Source organism: Delphinus delphis, chromosome 6, assembly GCF_949987515.2.
Source record: "Delphinus delphis chromosome 6, mDelDel1.2, whole genome shotgun sequence".
Taxonomy (NCBI): Eukaryota; Metazoa; Chordata; class Mammalia; order Artiodactyla; family Delphinidae; genus Delphinus; species Delphinus delphis.
The window spans coordinates 108,324,528-108,344,644 of NC_082688.1; the positions used below are offsets into that span (position 1 = coordinate 108,324,528).

The window sequence follows — 20,117 nt, forward strand, 5'->3', positions numbered from 1 at the left end:
TCCGCATATCTCTTCCCTCTTGCGTCTCCCTCCCTCCCTCCCTATCCCACCCCTCTAGGTGGACAAAAAGCACAGAGCTGATCTCCCTGTGCTATGCAGGTGCTTCCCACTAGCTATCTACCTTACGTTTGGTAGTGTATATATGTCAATGCTACTCTCTCACTTCGTCCCAGCTTACCCTTACCCTTCCCCGTGTCCTCAAGTCCGTTCTCTATGTCTGCATCTTTATTCCTGCCCTGCCCCTAGGTTTTTTTTTAGATTCCATATATTATGTGTTAGCATAGGGTATTTGTTTTTCTCTTTCTGACTTACTTTACTCTGTATGACAGACTCTAGGTCCATCCACCTCACTACAAATAACTCAATTTCGTTTCTTTTTATGGCTGGGTAATATTTCATTGTATATATGTGCCACATCTTTATCCATTCATCTGTCGATGGACACTTAGTTTGCTTCCATGTCCTGGCTATTGTAAATATTATGTTCATTTTTAATTGAATTGTTTAATTTTTTGCTTTTGAGTTTGAAAATTGTTTATGTATTCTCGATACTAGTCCTTTGTCAGATATGTGGTTTGGAAATATTTTCTCTCAGTCTGTAGCTTGTGTTTTTGTCTTCACATGGGCTATCAAAGAGCAAAAGTTTTAATATTGATGAGGTCGACTTTATCAACTTTTACTTTTATGGATCATACTTTTGATGAACTCTCTTTGCCTAGACATAGATCCCTAAGATTTCCTTCTCTGTATTTTTCTAAAAGTTTTATTCTTTTATGCTTTACATTTAAGTCTATGATCCATTCTGATGAGTTTTTGAAAGATGTGATATTTAGGTCGAGGTTCATGTAATTCAGTTTTTCTTATTGTTTACCATTCATCCATTCTTGCAGTCAACAAATATTTACTGAGTGCTTTGTAGGTCTAAGGCACTGTGTTTGGTATTGGATTTTTCCATGTAGCCTATTGTGTTGAATTAGTCCCCCATCTTAGTACTTACAGGCAGTTCTTACTCTGCACAGTACCATGTAAACTGAAATGCATGAGTGTTAGAACTGTGGCCTTGCTGTGCACAGTCCCATGGAACTGTCAGCCAGTAGTTAGCTTGGTACTGTACAAGGCAAGGACTACCTGTATATATTTTTAAATTTTTATTTCTTTTAATAAACAATAATAAAGCACAGTATGATAGGTAAGTTCCAAAATTATTGTCATCTTAAGGAACATATGTTTGAGTAATTCATATTTTATTTTATTTATTTCTTTAAATTAATTAATTAATTTATTATTTATCTTTGGCTGCATTGGGTCTTTGTTGCTGTGCGTGGGCTTTCTCTAGTTGCGGCCAGCGGGGGCTACTCTTCGTTGTGGTGCATGGGCTTCTCGTTGTGGTGGCTTCTCTTGCTGTGGAGCATGGGCTCTAGGCGTGTGGGCTTCAGTAGTTGTGGCACGCAGGCTCAGTACTTGTGGCTTGCGGGCTCTAGAGCGCAGTCTCAGTAGTTGTGGGGCACAGGCTTCGTTGCTTCGCAGCATGTGGGATCTTCCCGGACCAGGGCTCGAACCCCTCTCCCCTGCATTGGCAGGCAGATTCTTAACCACTGCGCCACCAGGGAAGCCCCTAATTCGTATTTTATAATCAAGAAATATGCTTTAAAAATATAGATCTCAACAGTTGTAACATTGATTTCAAAGATCCAAGAAATTGACACTCTATCCATAAAGCTCTTTATAATTCAAGTTCCTGGGATGTGAAGATGTCATAAAGATCAAGAGTAGAACTTTCTTATTAATCGATTTATTTTGTGATACCGCCATAAGGACTCTTGATATGTTGAATCGTCCCATGAAGTCTTAAAGTTTTCATTTCTAGAAACATGTCTATAGTGATTAAAGATGATGGTAGTACTTAACTGCCAAAAGGTATCTCTGTTATCACTGACTGATAACTAAATACTTGACCTTATTTGCCAAGCTAAGAGTGTCAGCCTAAGCAAAGTTAGTTTCTTCTAACTTTATATATTTACTAGTTGTTATTTTTTTCTCCTAGCGAAGGTAAATGGCATCTCCGAATTCACAGATCCTCAATTAATGGAATTTGGAACCAGGATTATAACTACTCAGATCATTAGGTCCAGAATAACCAGGTGTACTCTGAAATGGGAGAACCAAAATAAATAAGAGTTATCATTTAAAGCGGACTGAGTGGTGACTACAAAACTACCTGTTATGATAAATTCCCTGTGGCTTAGGTTCTCTTAACCCCTATAAGTTCCATGGAATAAGACTTATTCACTGTTTATCTGGTGAGGAAAATGAGTACCACAGACTATAAGCTAAACAGATTCTGTGTGGGAGTCTGAACCAGATCTTTTTTCACGTCAAAGTGTATGTGCTTTCCACAAGAACAGTAGCCTAAAGAGAGGCTGCAGCTGGGAGCAGCATGGAGGTAATAAGCAGTGACAGAGGGAGAAGAGATGAGAGCTGGTGATGAAGAAGCAGATGGTGGATCGTCTTTGCCAGTTCTGGGCATAAGGTTTGGTGGTTAAGACTAACCTTTGGACTCAGATGGACCTGAGATGGAATCCTAAGTTTTCCATTTGCCAGCTCTGAGATCTTGGGCAAAGTTGCTTAACCTCTCTGAGTCACTATTTCTTCAGCTATAAAATTAGAATAATATCTACCTATGAAGGTTGTTTTGAGGACAAAAATGAGATAATGTATTAAAACTTCCACAATGCTTGGCATAGAGTAAGCACTAAATAAATTGTGGTTTATAGTACAAAAACAATATTATGGTTTAATATTTATATTATTAAATATTATGTTAAAAATATTGTGCACATAATATTATGTATGGAAGGAGGGAACACAGCCAGGAATTCCAAGCCTTAAATCTGCACATGCAAAGTTAAAGGGGTATTTTTTTCCCCTACTTTCTTTAAAAATACTTCTTCAGCCTTTAAAAGAAAATTTTCTATCACAACTGACAAGAATAATTCTTACTATTTTGATGTTTGCCTTGACAGGGGTCTCCTACTACTCTTAAACTGTGATGCTGAGCATTTATCTCCGTGATGGTTTTCAGTCTGTATGATGCTAAGCTCTTAGGGCAGTAATTCTTATACTTAGTGCACATCAATCTCAGTTATTTTCAAGTTTCACATGCTTGGATTCCTCAATCAGGAGATTTCTGTTTACAGAAAGGTTGTACGATTAATAAAAATAACTGGTGTGTACCTTTTACCCAGATTCACCAATTTTAAACATTTTGCAACATTGCGTTAACATTCTCTCTGTATAGAGACAGATGTTTCTGTTTTTCTGAACCATTTGAGACTGTCTTATACATTATGCCTCAATAATTCAGTTTTTTTCTTAAAGAACAAGAATATACTCTGACAAAACCGCTGTACAGTTATCAAATTCAGAAAAGTTGACATTCATATAAGTATTTTTATCCAGTCTACAGCCCGTATGTCTAGTTTTTCAGTTATCCCAATAATGTCCTTTCTAGCACTTTTTTTTCATGCTAAGATCCAGTCCACACACTGCATTTAGATGTCACGTTTTTCAGTGTCCTTTAATCTGGGATGATTCCTTTCTTTATCTTCACAGCATTGGCAATTTTGAAGGAAAAAAAAGATTATTTATAGACTCTTGGGTTTCTCTGATATTCCTCATGATTAGATAAAGGTTATATATTTTTGGCCAGAGTACTGTATAATTGTTATATCCTTCTCAGGGTATCACGTCCAGAGAGGCATATATGTCCTATCCTTCTCAGGGTATCATGTCCAGAGAGGCATATATGTCCGTTTGTCTCTTATTGGTAAATGTTAAGTTTGAACACTTGGTTAAATATTGTCTGATTTCTTAATTTCTTTTTGTAATTAATGAGTAATATATTTGAGACTCTGTAAATCTTCCATTCTTTATCAAATTCCAGATTCAGCACCCACTGATAATTCTTGCCTTAAGAATTAGTTTTTCTATGATGGTAGTTAAATGATGATTTTTCTAACTCATTCTTCAGAATTTTACTATAAGGAAGAGCTTTCCTTTCTTCATGTAATATTTAGTGATAATCAGTGTAGACTCACTCATGGATTTCTTTTTTTTATGTGATAATTGAAGTATCATTCAATAAGTTTTACTGAAATGCTCATCATTTTCACTCTGTGAAAATATGGTTTTGTCAAAACAAATGAGCTAACATTTTATTATTAGCTGTGAAGTGCACTTTATATGTAATGTTTAATACAACAGCCCTCTGAACTATATGTATTACCACTATATTATATGCAAATTATCACCTTAAATATGAGGAAACCAAAGCTTAGACTAGTCGAGTAGATTCTCCAAGGTCCTGTAAGTGCTCGTCAGTGAAGTCAGGATTTGAACTCGAGTCTGTTCAACTTCAAAGTCCACAGCACTATGCTCCCTCTGTGACTTGCTTCACAGCTTCTGTAGTGGATCTCCTGTCTTTTTGAGAGTTTTATCACTTTTCTGACAGTTCTGTCCACCTTCCACACCACTATTACCCTAAGGAAGACTGGGAGTGGCGTGGAACACTGTCGACACCCTTTCCTTTCTCCGAAGGATAAATATATGATAGTAATACTTCTCAAGTGATATATCATACTGTGTTCATGCTTCGTATCAAGAACTGCTTTAAAGGGAAAAAGACATCCTGCAAGGGTAATTTGCAATAGAAGAATATTTATTTAGCAGTAGAAGAATAGAAAATGCAGTTTTCTGTGTCTGAATCACGTGTAGATGAGCCTCAAACCTCCACCCTCCCCATCAACTTGTTTTAATCCTAAGAACCAGCTGTTGGCTTAACCTCTTTTCTACCTGCTGGATGCTTTCCGAATCACTTTATCCAGTGCTCTATTTAAGTGATCCCCATTAAAGTCCAGAGCCTAGGGAAATCACCCTGATTCTGTGTCCCCTAGCAACATCCCTGAGAGTAATAACAGCTGCCTAACCATATGTCCCTAGAAAGATGTTGTAGGGAAAGTACATACAAAATTGATACTAAATGCCTTAAATCTTGAGACTTCAGACATCACAGTCACCACGTTTGATTATTTACCTTTAGTGCTACAAATGCAAAAGAGAAGAATAAATATAATTATCTAAAATGACAACAGATATACTGGGTGAGCTTAGCAATCAATTCAATTTCTAGATATTTTCTTGCTAAGATAAACAGAGAAATGGCTATGATAAAATTTTTTAAATGTTTATGAGTCTTTTGTGTCAAAATTAAGTTGTACTTATGTTGTAACATGACATAGCATATTTAAACATTAAGGAAACTTATAGCTCCTTACAAATTTTTGTTGATATTCTGTATTTTTTTCTGTGTTAATTTACTGTCTGTAGTTTTGCCTTTTCTAGAATGTCTTATAATCGGAATCACATATTACATAGCATTTTCAGGTCAGCTGCTTTCACTTAGTAATATGCACTTAAGTTTCTTGCATATTTTTTCATGGCTTGGTAGCTCACTTCTTTCTAGCACTAAACATTCCATTGTCTGGATGTACCACAGTAAATTATCCATTCACCTGCTGAAGGGCAACTTGATTGCTTATAAGTTTTGGTAATTATGACTAAAGCTGCAGGTTTGTGTGCAGGCTTTTGTGTGGACATGAGTTCCCAACTTATTTGGGTAGATACCAAGGAGCATAAATGCTGGACCATATGGTAAAAGTATGTTTATTTTTGTAAGAAACTGTCAAACTGTCTTCCAAAGTGACTGTACCATTTTGAATTCACACATCCTTGCCAGCATTTGGTGTTGTCAGTTTGGGATTTCAATCATTCTAATAGAAAATAAGAATTTAATTATTAATAGCTTAACCACTACTTCAGGAACTGCTACCATTATGGTAGTATGTGTCGTAGGGAGGAAAAGTTACTACCTTTTGTGGTTTCTTTGCAAAAACAAATTTCCCCACATTTAAAAATTATTAATATGTTCCTTCTCTCTGTATCCTCCCTCCCGCATCTCTTTATAGCTTAAGCTTGTGGATTTCCAAGCAGTTCACAGTAAGGACAAAGAGTGAAAAATTATCCTGGACTATTTTTTCTGTTTTAATCAACAAGTAGCCTGTTACAGTGGCCATTATCCAACTAACAGACAATAATTCAATAAATATACATGCCTTTTTAAATACTGAAAAAATACTCGGTGACATTCTTTGAAATTCGACTCAATTTTCAAATTATTCCTAATAATTTTCAGAATTTCTGGTCACCAGTGGGCTTGGGGAGGGGTTGCTTTTTTATTTTTTGATTATTACTCCTTATTGTAAGCAGCCAATTAAAACAAAACCATATTTTAAGTTTAGGTCACGCTATGAAATTTATTTGAATGATTTTGAACAAAAATCCATTTCTTCCTCCAAATTTTTAAAACACGCACGTCCCAGTAGTCAACTTGGGCTTTTAAAACAAGAATATTTTGTTTGTAAAAGAGATCATGAAAATAATTATTTGTGTTAGTTAAAAGCTCTTCCTGATTTCATTTTTCTCAGTGAATTTATTTGCCCAGGAAAAGTCACTTATTTGCAAAACCAAGTGAAATAGAAAGTCTAGGCCAATAGTCTTCTAAATATTTGTATATGAGGAAGTCTGATATTTGTAAGAGATAAATGTAGAGCTACTTTGGTTGGAGGTCAAGTGGAGAGAGAAGAGGCTAGAGCACTCCCATCCCTTCTCCTGCCTTTTCCCAGGTACCTCTGAGGAGTCCATAGGGCTCCTGGAGAAGAACTGGAAAATTAGTCTAAATTATGATTTGTATTTAAAGCAGCAACAGAACCAAATAGTCATTACTGAGCTCTTTATCATGGAGTCCTACGTGTCTAATTTATAAGGTTTCGGAATTAGACTTCAGGGCCTATGTTACATTTTATTACAGCCCACAACTTAAGAGCAGACTGGCAAGAATTAAACGAAAAGCCTGTTTCACAGCTGTTATGCATCTGGGAATTTGGTTAAAAGGGCCTAGCTTAGCTTAGCCTGGGTTGTGATAAAAAGCAGGGTGTACAGGTCTTTTAAGTGAAGTCCTGTGCTCTGATCAGAGTTGTATTTATTACTGGCCCATAAGTCCACATAATTATAATTTGTAAGAGTCTTTAAGACGTCAGTAACTTTTAAATCTTAACTTGTGAAAAATGATTATGTCACCTATGGACTTTAAAAGTGGTTAGCAAACTGAGATAAAGGTGATAATCAAACTAAATAGTTCTCCATCCAAGTTTCATACTTACTATGTTCCAACTATTTGTAATTTCCTACTCCATTTAATACGCTTTAATGAGTAATGTTCATTCTGATAAATGAATGCTTCATGTAGACTTGTTGTACCGCAGGGAAAGGTGGATTACTTTTGTAATGTCGCCTTCTTACTCCATTCTGGCTTTCTCCCAGGCTTGCAGATGGGTCAGGGGCTGTGGAGAGTCGCCAGAAACCAGCAGCTACAGCAGGAAGGCTACAGTGAGCAAGGCTACCTCAGCAGAGAGCAGGGCAGGAGGATGGCTGCCAGCAGCATTTCTAACACCAGTCATCGCAAACAAGTCCAAGGGGGCATTGATATATATCATCTTTTGAAGACAAGGAAATCGAAAGAACAGGAAGGATTCATTAATTTGGAAATGTTGCCTCCCGAGCTAAGCTTTACCATCTTGTCCTACCTGAATGCAACTGACCTCTGCTTAGCTTCCTGTGTTTGGCAGGACCTGGCCAATGATGAACTTCTCTGGCAAGGGTAAGTTCAGCCCACCATGTTGGATCCAGATAGCTCTAAGTAGAATCTTGCCTACAGGTTGTGGGGTTTTTGTTTTTTGTGTTTGTTTGTTTGTTTTGGGGGGGTTGGTGCTGCTTGTTAGCATAAACTTTAACTGGTGAATATTTCATCTACTTTTTATATTTTCTAACCACTATTTGTTCAATGAATTAGGCAAATATTGGAAAGCAAAGAGATAATCTACTTGCTGAAGTGAAAGTAGACTGTAGAAATTTCAGCAGCTCTTTTACCAGGTTAAATTTAAGCTATAAATCTAAGAACTTTTGGTGCAATAGAATCTATGGAACCTAAGTTACTCCTTAACAGATTGTATACATGAGTCATGAAAATGAAAGAATCATTGAATCTTGGGTTTTCTAGCATTCTTTACCAAAGTTTACTTAAGTCTCATTATTTTAAAATGAAACTTCTGAACGGAGTAAAACGTGTCTAAAAACAAGTTTTTTGAGACTTTAAAACCATTTTTCAATGAAATCTATGGAGAGAATCAATTATCTAAATAGCCAAACTTTAGTAAAAATGTATTACCAACAATGACATTTTTAACTCAGGCTTCCCGATGCTACGGAATTATAGTATTAATTATGTAGTTCATTTCTCAACCTTCAGAAAGCTAAAAATCATCAATATCATCTTGTTATTCTTCCCTTGTCTTGTCATAATGAAGTTACTGTGGAAGTGAGAGGAAATTCTATTAGTAATATTTAAAGTATAGTTATTAATTTTTAATTGTTCAGTGTAAGAGGAAAGAAAAGTACTTTAGGGCTTCCCTGGTGGTGCAGTGGTTGAGAACCTGCCTGCTAATGCAGGGGACACGGGTTCGAGCCCTGGTCTGGGAGGATCCCACATGCCGCGGAGCAACTAGGCCCGTGAGCCACAACTACTGAGCCTGCGCATCTGGAGCCTGTGCTCCGCAGCAAGAGAGGCCACGATAGTGAGAGGCCTGCACACCGCGATGACGAGTGACCCCCACTCACCACAACTAGAGAAAGCCCTCGCACAGAAACGAAGACCCAACACAACAAAAATAAATTAATTAATTAATAAACTCCTACCCCCAACATCTTCTTAAAAAAAAAAGTACTTTAAAACTGGCTCACTTTTATTTATAACCTCTTTTCTACACTTTAGTATTCCCATCAAACTTAATTTATGATCCTATATTTGAACTTTGTAGAAGAGTTTATTTCTATGCTTATATGAACTCAATCAGAATGTGGTTTTCATTTGGGATTTAAATTTGGATTGTTCATTTTTAAAAGAAATGCTTCCTTTAGTGTTTACCACATAATTATGCCTATATATCTGATGCTTGGATTTTTTTTTTCTTAGTGATAAATTAAAGGCTAGCTTAGTTTTTTGTTTTTTGTTTTTTTAATTTGGATGTTGAGAGATTCTGTTGCTTTCATGTAGCTTAGTAATAAAATCGAAAGCTATGGGACTAGATTAAAGAGACTGCTAAAATATTGATAATTTTCTAAACAAGTTACTAAACTCATTGTTACGAAATCAGTGATTTCATTTGGTTGGTAAAAATAATGCAAGGATATAAATTAACTATTAAGAAGATATTCCCATACAAAATTAGATATTTTACCCACTATCCTCAGAAATTTTGATGTTACAGGCTGAGACGGTAACTTTTTTGTTTTCTTGTAAGCTATGTGTGTGAGAAAAGAAGGAAGTTTGTGCCAAAAATCCATGATGAATATCAGAAAGTGAAACTATGGTTCACTTTCTGGATGAATACATCCAGAATTTCCAGGCATTGTAATAAGATGAAACGTTAGCTTTCAAATAACAACCAGTAGCTAATGCCTCAAACAGAGTTGGAAACAGGTATACCAATGTGTAGAAACAGTGTGTTTTGAGGTATGAACCATTAGCATTTTAAGTATTACAGATTTTGTAAACAATCATATATAGCTGTGATAGTAAAGAACCAGCGTTTTGAAGCAGTATCTTAAAAACTGCTAAACTTAATGTTGCAATTTAAGTATTGAAGTTATAGCATTATAATTTCTCCCTCTGCCCAGCAACCTTCCTCCTTCTACCAATTCGGTTATATTTCGCAATAGAGCACACTCTTGCTTAATTCTGTTTAAACTCTTGGTTAAGATTGCAAACTCAGGGGCTTCCCTGGTGGTGCAGTGGTTCAGAGTTCACCTGCCGATGCAGGGGACGCGGGTTCGTGCCCCGGTCCGGGAAGATCCTACATGCCTCGGAGCGGCTGGGCCCGTGAGCCATGGCCGCTGAGCCTGCGCGTCCGGAGCCTGTTTGCAAACTCAGGAGTAAGCTCCTTGGATTCAGATCAAGCTGTGTTTCCCTGGGCAACTTTTTTATGGTGTCTGTTTCTTTATCTGTAGCACCAAATCATGGGATTGTTGTAAAGACTGAGCAAGCTAATACTATTAAAATGCTTTAAATAGTGCCTGGCATCGAGTAAGCACTTGGTAAATGTTGGCTATCATTATCATCATCATTATTTATGTTTAACTTCAGTAGGACTCACAAATATTACTAATCTTTGTAACTCACATTTATTAAGTGCTGTCAAAATTGCTAAATTGAAGACATTTGTCTATCTTACTCTGGTAAACAAATAAAACAAGTATAAAAGTAAACATTTTATACTTTAGAGCTGTAAAATCCAATTTTATGTTATTTCATATCACTATTTTATCATATATATACATATTTAACTTAGAAAAATTCAATATAGTCATGTTTTCTCGTCTGCTTTTATCTTACTTACAGGTTGTGTAAATCCACTTGGGGTCACTGTTCCATATACAATAAGAACCCACCTCTAGGATTTTCTTTTAGAAAATTGTACATGCAGCTGGATGAAGGCAGCCTCACCTTTAATGCTAACCCAGATGAGGTAAGTGAAGAATTTGAATATTTGTAACAGTTGCGAACTTTATTGTTGTCTTGCTGCAGCTTTCCAACATAATAAACTTGCAAGTAAATTACAAGTCACTGAACATGACTTTTCAATCATTGCAAAGCCTGGTATTTGAAGTTATTGCTATGTGACTTAGTCATTTCTTTTTACCTTACCATGTCATGTTCTAATCTTGCTACCTGCTCACTTTGTATGGCAGCTTCCATGACATATATGCAGCCCGCCACTGGACTTGGTTGAGATACTACTACATTATAAGTCGAGAACACAAAATATGTTCATCAAACTTTATCTGCAGCATTTTCTTTGTTTCATCATTTCCATTTACTAACAATGCTATTTTTATCAGAGATAATCACAAAGGACATTTTTCTAGTTTGTGACACATAAGAATGTCTTTAAATAATGCCTTTAACAATCTAATACATGATGGCATAGAAACAACTTATAGATTCTGTTATAAAACTGAATAATTTTGCATTAATTCTTTAATTCTTTTTTCTTAAGACAATAAGCAAACACGAATAGAGAGCAGGGAGAGTGGGAGAAGCAAAAAGAACTGTTTGAAGTTAATTAATCATTTAATTATTTCTTAACATAACATATGAGTGATCAAAATGTGAAGACAATTCTTTCTCTGATTCCCCCTTACCCCTGTTCTTATTTTAATATATTCTGGAAAGATTCGGAGTTTCAGAAATGTTTAAGTATCTACTAGACTTACTCTTAGAAATCTAATAGAAATTATGTAACACTCAGAACTAATACTTATGGGTGGATCATTTTCTGTGGAAAAATTTGTCTGGCAGTTATGTTAATTTACTTACTTTTCAAAAACCAACGTTCTTCATTTGTTGTAGAGGTATTAAGGACTCCCTAGTTACCTTAATATTAATATTCTTTAATTAATATTAATTCATATTAAAGAACTACTGATCTTATAAATATGCACATAATAATACAAATGACATTTTGAAATTAAATTGACTTTTGCTTATTATATATTTCTCTGTTAAATTTTTCTTGTACATGAATAAAAATATAACACTGCTACAAAGGTTTACTAATACATGTACATCATCAGTTAAGTCTTAGCCCAAATACAACAAAGTATATATGTTATAAAGCAAATATGTTATAAGCAACAAATATGTTATATTTGTTCTCTTTCACCAGTTTTTACTTTCAGTGAATAGAAGACTGATACTTTTAATGAAAGTAGAATGATTTATAAGAAGTTAAAGTTCAAATTACACATTTGAAACCAATATAATATGGATGTTGCTAATTGAAACAGTTATATGACTAGCGTTATAATAAATATTTCACATCAGTATCTTGAGTTAATTGAATGATGATTACTGGAGAAGAACTGGGGCAGAGTAGTACAGCGTTTTACTCCAGATACGCAGGAATCAGGAAAGGCAGCTATTACAGGCCCTGTCTTATGCCCAGTTTATCAAGGCATACTGGCTCCAGTCATGAATTAACACCAATGTTGAGTAAAACTGTCATCTTCAATTCATATCACTTGCAAATGTTACATTCTAAGGAAAGTGTAACTTGGTAAGTACTGAGTTGTAGATTGTCAAAGTCAGACAAGTTGGATGTGACTGCTCATGTTGATTATGGTAAGTAGTCATTCCTCGCTAAAGGAGTACTAATTTTTAAACAAGTTATAAAGCATCCTTATTATGCAAAGATGAAACTGTAGATAGGCCCTTATATACTAGAATATGATATGGGTAGTTTTAAATATCTAAATTGGAAAAGCTAGATGTCAAAATATGTTTCCATCTTTGCAACTACATATATCAGACTATAGAGTTCTTCACCTCCTCTAGAGTGTTTGGGCGGGGGTGGGGCAGAGAAAAGAGGCAAAATTAAAGTCCTCTTTTTATCTGGCAAAAAAATATTAAAAAATTTCAGTCAAATATTTAAAGAGGGGATTCAATTTACTAATTAAAATAAGATTTTTAGATCTTCAGATTTTTACTTATCCATCCTACCTACCATTGTTATTGAGAGTTGGCTGTATTTTTTCCTTTACTCCCTGGCCTGATTCAAGGATATCCTGGAGCATTCCAGAAGTATTGAATTTACTGTTTTGAAAGGGGCACATACTGCTGCCAGGCGGCATGGAACTGAACCATTCAAAGTGACTTTTGGTTCCAGAATTCTGCTTCTACGCTTTTATGAACATCAGTAACTCAGCAAGCAGCTGTCGCCTAATAACAAAATAGAATTCTCTCTTTACCAGAATATACTTAGGACATAAATAGGCGTGGAAGGACATTGAAGTACACTTGTAGGTGCAGGGAAATGAGAAGTATTTTGATAACTATTCCACACTTGCTTTCATTGACTAATAAATAATCAATATCAATTTGGTTGTTTATCCAACCAAAATATAATTGAAAGATTATTCTAATAGGTGTTTTTATATAGAACTTACCTACAATGAGTCATACTTTAGCCAGGTCTTAGAATGACTCTTGCCATGATTTTTTAGTGCTAGCAGTCAGGAAATACTTTATGGAGGTTGATTTTTTTTTCCCCCTTCACTGGAACGCTGTCATCAGATGTGTTATTTGGGTTCATTTAAGCCTGAGAAGTAAATTATTTTTGATGATATGTTTAAATGTAAGTGGTGTTTATTTTAAGTACCTGAGATAAGATGTATATAATTGTTCAGTATTGTAACAAGTCTACTTTTCCATAATTTCTAGTTCTGTACTTAACATTTTGATAGCAAGCATCATTAAAATATTATAAAAATAAGAATACTTACAGCCACAGGGAACGAGATTCTCCAAAGGACATCGTTCATGTCACGGATATGGGTAACCAAACTCCACAGCAGCTGCTGGCAGTGGCTTATGGGGTGGGGGAGAACTTCCGCACAGTTTGTGGTACGATTGTCTAGCACGCTGCTGTTATATGCATGACGTTGTGATCTCAGCTGTATGTAAAGTCTTGATCTTATGCATGAGCTTGTGTACTTTGTGGCAGGTGACCACATTCTAGTAAAGGAATGTGCTAAAAACCATCTGTTTACATTAGGCTGTATTTCCCCTGCATGTACAAGTTACGTGTGTGATTTTATTCCACAGCAGTATTACAATAAAGTAATTTTACTTATCAACCAGTAAGGTATATTCCCTGTGCTCCATTTAGTATTAAACTTTTTCTTGACATAGTTATTTTTAAAACTGGAGTTTCTGAAATTGGTAGTGAATGTGGTTTAACTTTATATTATAGGTTTATTTTTATTCATATTTCTATAAATATGTTTTTAAATTTTTAAAATTATATCCTCATTGGGGTCAGGTAAAAGAAGTCTTTTTTTAAACTGTGTAAGCACATTTTTCCTGTGTTCATATAGAAAGACCCACATGCATACAATCGTATGCATTCTATTAGATTGATCTGGAATAGAATCTATTAGAAGAAACATTTTAAATTTGACCTAAGCATGTGTTTTAGATGGAAATGTATGCACAAACTATTTTTGAGATATCATCTTCTTTTTGTTGTTGGACCAGCTAAAATATAAACAGGAAATTTGGAGGAGTTTTCCATTATAGAAAAGAACTCAGGTGTTTATACTCAGATTTTACAATATCTCATATATTAAATCTTAACTTTTTGCTCCAGTATACTGCAGCAAAATGTTCATTGCCATTACTTCATAGCATAGAAACAATGATGAAAAATAACTTTTGTTCCTGGAGATACAAAACCCTGATATCATCAGAATTTACACATTTCCCAAATGTATTCTTTGTAATAATTATTCCACAGGATAATGGACATAGTCAAAGGATTTCCCAAGTCTAATAAATTTCACCATGATAGGTTGTGATTAGTTGGCTCATTTACAGAATAACCTGTCAAAGCCTCTAATATACTGATGCACATTGTGAATATCTAAGAGGAGGGTATTGTACGCCGTATTATGCAGGTTTATTTGACATAGTGTCTTTTTGGCAGGTGGGTGGGGTGGGGGGAGTATAAAGTAACATTCCAGGGAACACATTCTGAGATACGCTAGTGTAGATTATCTGCAGTCTTTCTATGTGTAAATGAATATGTGTTCTTAAATGAATAGACACCTGGCTTGAATGATTGAAATATCCTGTTGTTCACTGACAGCTACCTGATGTTTATTTTACCTGTAATCTTCTTTTTTATTGGAAGTCTATGGATCTGTAATTATTTGTTCTCTTTCCTTTGGTCTGAGAGTATTAATTACAAAAAGATAAAATAAAACAGAGTTGAGTCTTGACAACCAAGAGCTTTATTCATGTTCTGTATTTTGATTGTAGTCTAACATGTTTAAGGAAAACGTTAGTTTGGAAAGTAAGAGTAGGACAACAAACCTGATAACAATATTGTATTCAAGTAACTACATGTAGACATTGATTAAGTATCCGTGTCAAATAACTTGGAACAGATCATTCATCATTATATTCTTGGTATCTCGTTCTCTACACTAACTCTATTACGTCTCCTGAAGCACAGGAGTATTCCCAGGGAAGGTTGACAGGCCGCTAGATGCTTTTTAGTTCGGCAAACGTACAGCCTTTTGAGGTTTTATCCTTAGTTCTACAGGTCTAGAAATTTGACTTTATCTTTCACCGAAATTAGATCAGTCTCTCAGGAATAAACTTAAACTGTAGGTAGTAGAACCTGAGCCAGGTTGACAATAAAATGGGTGTACTTTGAACAGTGCCTCATAGCATGAAGAAAGAGAGAATGCCTAAGTTCTTAGCTATATTATAAACTAAAATATATCTAGGACCTAAATGTAAGGCCAGACATTATAAAACTCTTAGAGGAAAACATAGGCAGCACACTCTATGACATAAATCACAGCAAGATCCTTTTTGACCCACCTCCTAGAGAAGTGGAAATAAAAACAAAAATAAACAAATGGGACCTAATGAAACTTAAAAGCTTTTGCACAGCAAAGGAAACCATCAACAAGATGAAATGACAACACTCAGAATGGGAGAAAATATTTGCAAATGAAGCAACTGACAAAGAATTAATCTCCAAAATATACAAGCAGCTCATGCAGCTCAATATCAAAAAACAAACAACCCAATCCAAAAATGGGCAGAAGACCTAAACAGACATTTCTCCAAAGAAGATATACAGACTGCCAACAAACACATGAAAGGATGCTCAACATCACTAATCATTAGAGAAATGCAAATCAAAACTACAATGAGGTATCACCTCACACCGGTCAGAAGGGCCATCATCAAAAAGTCTACAAACAATAAATGCTGGAAAGGGTGTGGAGAAAAGGGAACCCTCTTGGGACTGTTGGTGGGAATTTAAATTGATACAGCCACTATGGAGAACAGTATGGTTCCTTAAAAAACTGAAAATAGAACTACCATACGACCCAGCAATCCCACTACTGGGCATATACCCTGAGAAAACCATAATTCAACAAGAGTCATGTACCACAGTGTTCATTGCAGCTCTATTTACAATAGCCAGGACATGGAAGCAACCTAAGTGTCCAACAACAAATGAATGGATAAAGAAGATGTGGCACATATATACAATGGAATATTACTCAGCCATAAAAGGAAATGAAATTGAGTTATTTGTAGCGAGGTGGATGGACCTAGAGACTGTCATACAGAGTGAAGTAAGTCAGAAAGAGGAAAACAAATACTGTATGCTAACATATATATGGAATCTAAAAAAAAAATTGTTCTGAAGAACTTAGGGACAGGACAAGAATAAAGACAGAGACATAGAGAATGGACTTGAGGTCACGGGGAGCGGGAAGGGTAAGCTGGGACGAAGTGAGAGAGTAGCATGGACTTATTATATACACTACCAAATGTAAAACAGATAGCTAGTGGGAAGCAGCCGCATAGCACAGGGAGATCAGCTCGGTGCTTTGTATCTACCTAGAGGGGTGGGAGGGAGATGCAAGAGGGAGGAGATATGGGGATGTATGTATATGTATAGCTGATTCACTTCGTTATACAGCAGAAACTAACACACCATTGTAAAGCAATTATACTCCAATAAAGATGTTACAAAAAATTAAAAAATAAAAAATATATAGGGATAATTGGGTCCTCAGTGCCCTGCACCAGGCTGCTCCACTCAGTATGATCTGCTACCTATAGTACCCACCTTCCCTGTATGTTTCATCTAGGGTGTTTTTGGCTTGAAAGAACAAAGAGCCTAATAATGGCTTAAACCATATAAATTTATTTACTTCAGAAGACACCCAGAATGGGTATCCCAGAGTTATTTCAGTGAAACAGTGATCTCATCGTGGGACCTCAGTGTGTTGACTTTTGCCCTCTCTTGATAACAAAGTAGCTGCCACTACTCAAGATACCACATTCTCATATGAAAGTACCCTCAGCACAAAGAAAGGGGGCAAACTCCCTCCTCAAATTCCTTATGCTTATTAGAGAGAAAAAATTCTTTTCGGGAGCCTTCAGTTCACGAGAACTGAATCACATGAACACCCGTAGACCAGTAGAAAACAGGATAGAAGGGTTATGTGATTGGCTTAGACTTAACATGATTTAGCAACTGTGGCTGATACGGTAGAAGCGGTGAAGGAGTGAAACGGCCTTTGGGAAGGCATCCAAGCATCTGCAACACTATTTTCACTAGTGAGCCACTTGAAAAATGTGTGATTTTGCTTCCCTTATTTCTGCGGCTCTGCTGGTTTGGACACCTTAATGCTCAAGGCAGGAATATTGACACCAGAGGCACAACAATTCAAACTGCTGGCGGAGGCTACCTTCTTGCCATTTTAGTCCTCCTGCCACTGAGCAAACAGACCAAAAGGAAAAAATTAAAAAGGTATGAGGGTAGATAATTATGTTGTGGTTGAAGTGGCTGAGCCTGATTACCAGAAGGAAATAGTTACCGCTACACAGTGTGGAAAAACAAAAGGATACAAGTGGAACTCGGGAGATGTCTAGAGTTCTTCTAATTCCATTATATTCAACTGTGAAAGTTATTGTTGAAAAATCACAGTAGTCCTGTAGGGGCAGGGTTTAAATCCCATCACTAGATAAAGAATCTCGACCAGCTGAGAGGCTGGCTTCATTCCTCAAGAGCTAAATATAGATTATCCCAAGCTAATCATGTTACTTCCATTCCCCTTGGCTTCCATGACATCCATGTAATCCAGTTCTGACCTGTGACACAGACCCTGTGACAAAAGAGTACTGTATATGCACACGCACAGTTCTGGCCATCGGTATATAAGGATGCAGTGACAGGAACACCTGCGGCCACCCTGAAGCCATGCAGGTTGTTAACAACACACCAAGAATAGCACGTTGGAAGGAAAGAATTGGGTCCCATGATGCCAAGTGTGAGCCTAAAAACCTGGAGCCTTAGTAGATGGGATTCCTTATACAAGGTAATAAATCCCTGTACTTTTTTTGAATTGAGGTTCCTATGTTTGTAATCAAAACATCCTAACGCTGCATCATCATCATCATCATCATCATCATCATCATCATCACTGCTGTTACCCAAACTCGTAGGAGTTTGATATGAAATCCTGAACAAAAATTTGTTCATAAAAATAAGCATCGCTAATTCTCATTAGCAAGTTAATTTTATCTCTAGATTGCTGATGAGAGTTTAGAGTAAAAAGAGCTAGTTGACAATGAGACGAGTCCCTCACCAAATGTAGCTTCTCCTCTATAAAGATTATTTACCCCGAAGACCTAAAACACTCACGTTCATCGGCAAAGTCCCTTTACCTTGATCATCCTTAGTGTCAAAGGGCAAAATTATGCCTCTGAGACACTGAATATTATCCTCTCGATAAGTTAATAACCTTCATCCAGGTACAGCTGGTCAAGTCATACTAAACTAGAGGCCATTAACTCTCTTCAGGGCAACATGATGTATGTGTGGGTATATATGGATGTATGTTTCTGTCTGTTTCAATCTGATCTGTTGTGTGTTGATTTTATGATTAAGAAGAAAACTTTATCCTGTGTCTATGAGATCAACTTTATTTTACACTCTGCCCTGACCATGCTATATCTGTGGTCACCCTCCCTTACCCTTCCTTGTCTGCAAGAGGCATTCCAGCATGTGGTTTAGAATCAGTCCATAGAAAGACACTGGTAGACTCAGTATAAACCTTTCAGAAGCTTCAAAGAGAATCAGTTTCCCAGGCTGCTTGCTAGTCTGTATCTAATGAAAAAGATTCAGGCCTGGAGTATTCCATAGTTTATTCATCACTCAAACCACCTGATGGGTTTTGATTCTGTTTTCCTAAGTCTGTTATAGGAAATACGAATTTGCTACCTCATTTAAGTGTAAATTGTCTGGGGTAAAAGCATACTGAAATTAGTGCACAATGTACTGATCTAGGACTTTGGTCTAGAGGAAAGAATAAAATTAGAATATTTTTTTGTAATATCTTAGCACCACAACCCTCATACTACAAATTTAAAAATGTGAAATGCTAAAATGAGCAAGATTTTTTCTTTGTATGAGTTTTGTTACACATTTAGATAAGTGTACCTAGAGACTTTGCAGTATTGTATTAATATTTTAAGTACATTTCAAAGAAAAATCTGTTTGCCTTTTGTTTCCTTACTTTACCCTCTCTGACCACCTTGGCACCTCCACCATGTTCTTCTTTATCGATGTGACCACATTTTCAGTGAAACTTGACATCACTTTCTAGATTTAAGTTCTCAGCTTTAATGTCCAAGGTAGTTGTCTCTCCTACATCTCTTTCCTGAATTTGAAATTGCTGCTACCAGTGTCACAATGAGTGCTTTTTTTCAGTAATTGAAAAGACAATATTTCCTCAATTATTGGAGGTCATCACTTGTACAGCATCCATCAATTTAATTACAGCTTTGAAATATGGAAGTTCGAAGGAAACACTACATTAAATGCAATTTTTTGACCAACTAATCATAGTGTACATTTATCCATAAGATTATGTAACCTTTTTTTCTTTCGTATCAAAGTTTTTAGAGATGCCTTCTTTATAATCAAAGTCTTAACATCTTTCTGAATCACTTATTAGCAGTTAAATATATCATTAGAATGACATGTTGCTTTTTATTTTTGGAATGGTTGCTTCGACCTTTGGGGGTTTATAATTTGAGGCATTTACAGTGTACTGGTCCAACTCATAGGTTTTTATGTTATTTTTTTCTTATGTTATTATTTTCTCTTTTTTCCCCTATTTGAATTATATAATCCTTACAAATCTACAGCTTCTCTTGAAAGTCATCTGGAAGCTTTATACAGAGAGATTCAAATATTCATTCAACAGATACTTATTATCTCTCCACTTGCTAGTTATATGACTTTGACCTTGGGCAAATTATTTACACTCTCCATGCTTCAGTTTCC

At 36.0% G+C, this 20,117-nt stretch overlaps 1 protein-coding gene across 2 annotated transcripts in view; it reads left to right on the forward strand.

Moving 5' to 3' along the window:
* FBXO8 (F-box protein 8) overlaps positions 1–20,117 on the forward strand; it is a 39,279-nt gene that overhangs the window by 7,199 nt on the left and 11,963 nt on the right. Inside the window, exons 2-3 of one of the 2 annotated variants that reach the window (XM_060015282.1) lie at positions 7,438–7,774; positions 10,571–10,697. In XM_060015282.1, the coding sequence (XP_059871265.1) occupies positions 7,446–7,774; positions 10,571–10,697 (456 nt within the window). In that variant the 5' untranslated portion in view covers positions 7,438–7,445. Of the gene's footprint in view, positions 1–7,437; positions 7,775–10,570; positions 10,698–20,117 lie in introns of those variants that run through there. The other variant, XM_060015283.1, reaches the window with a different exon arrangement.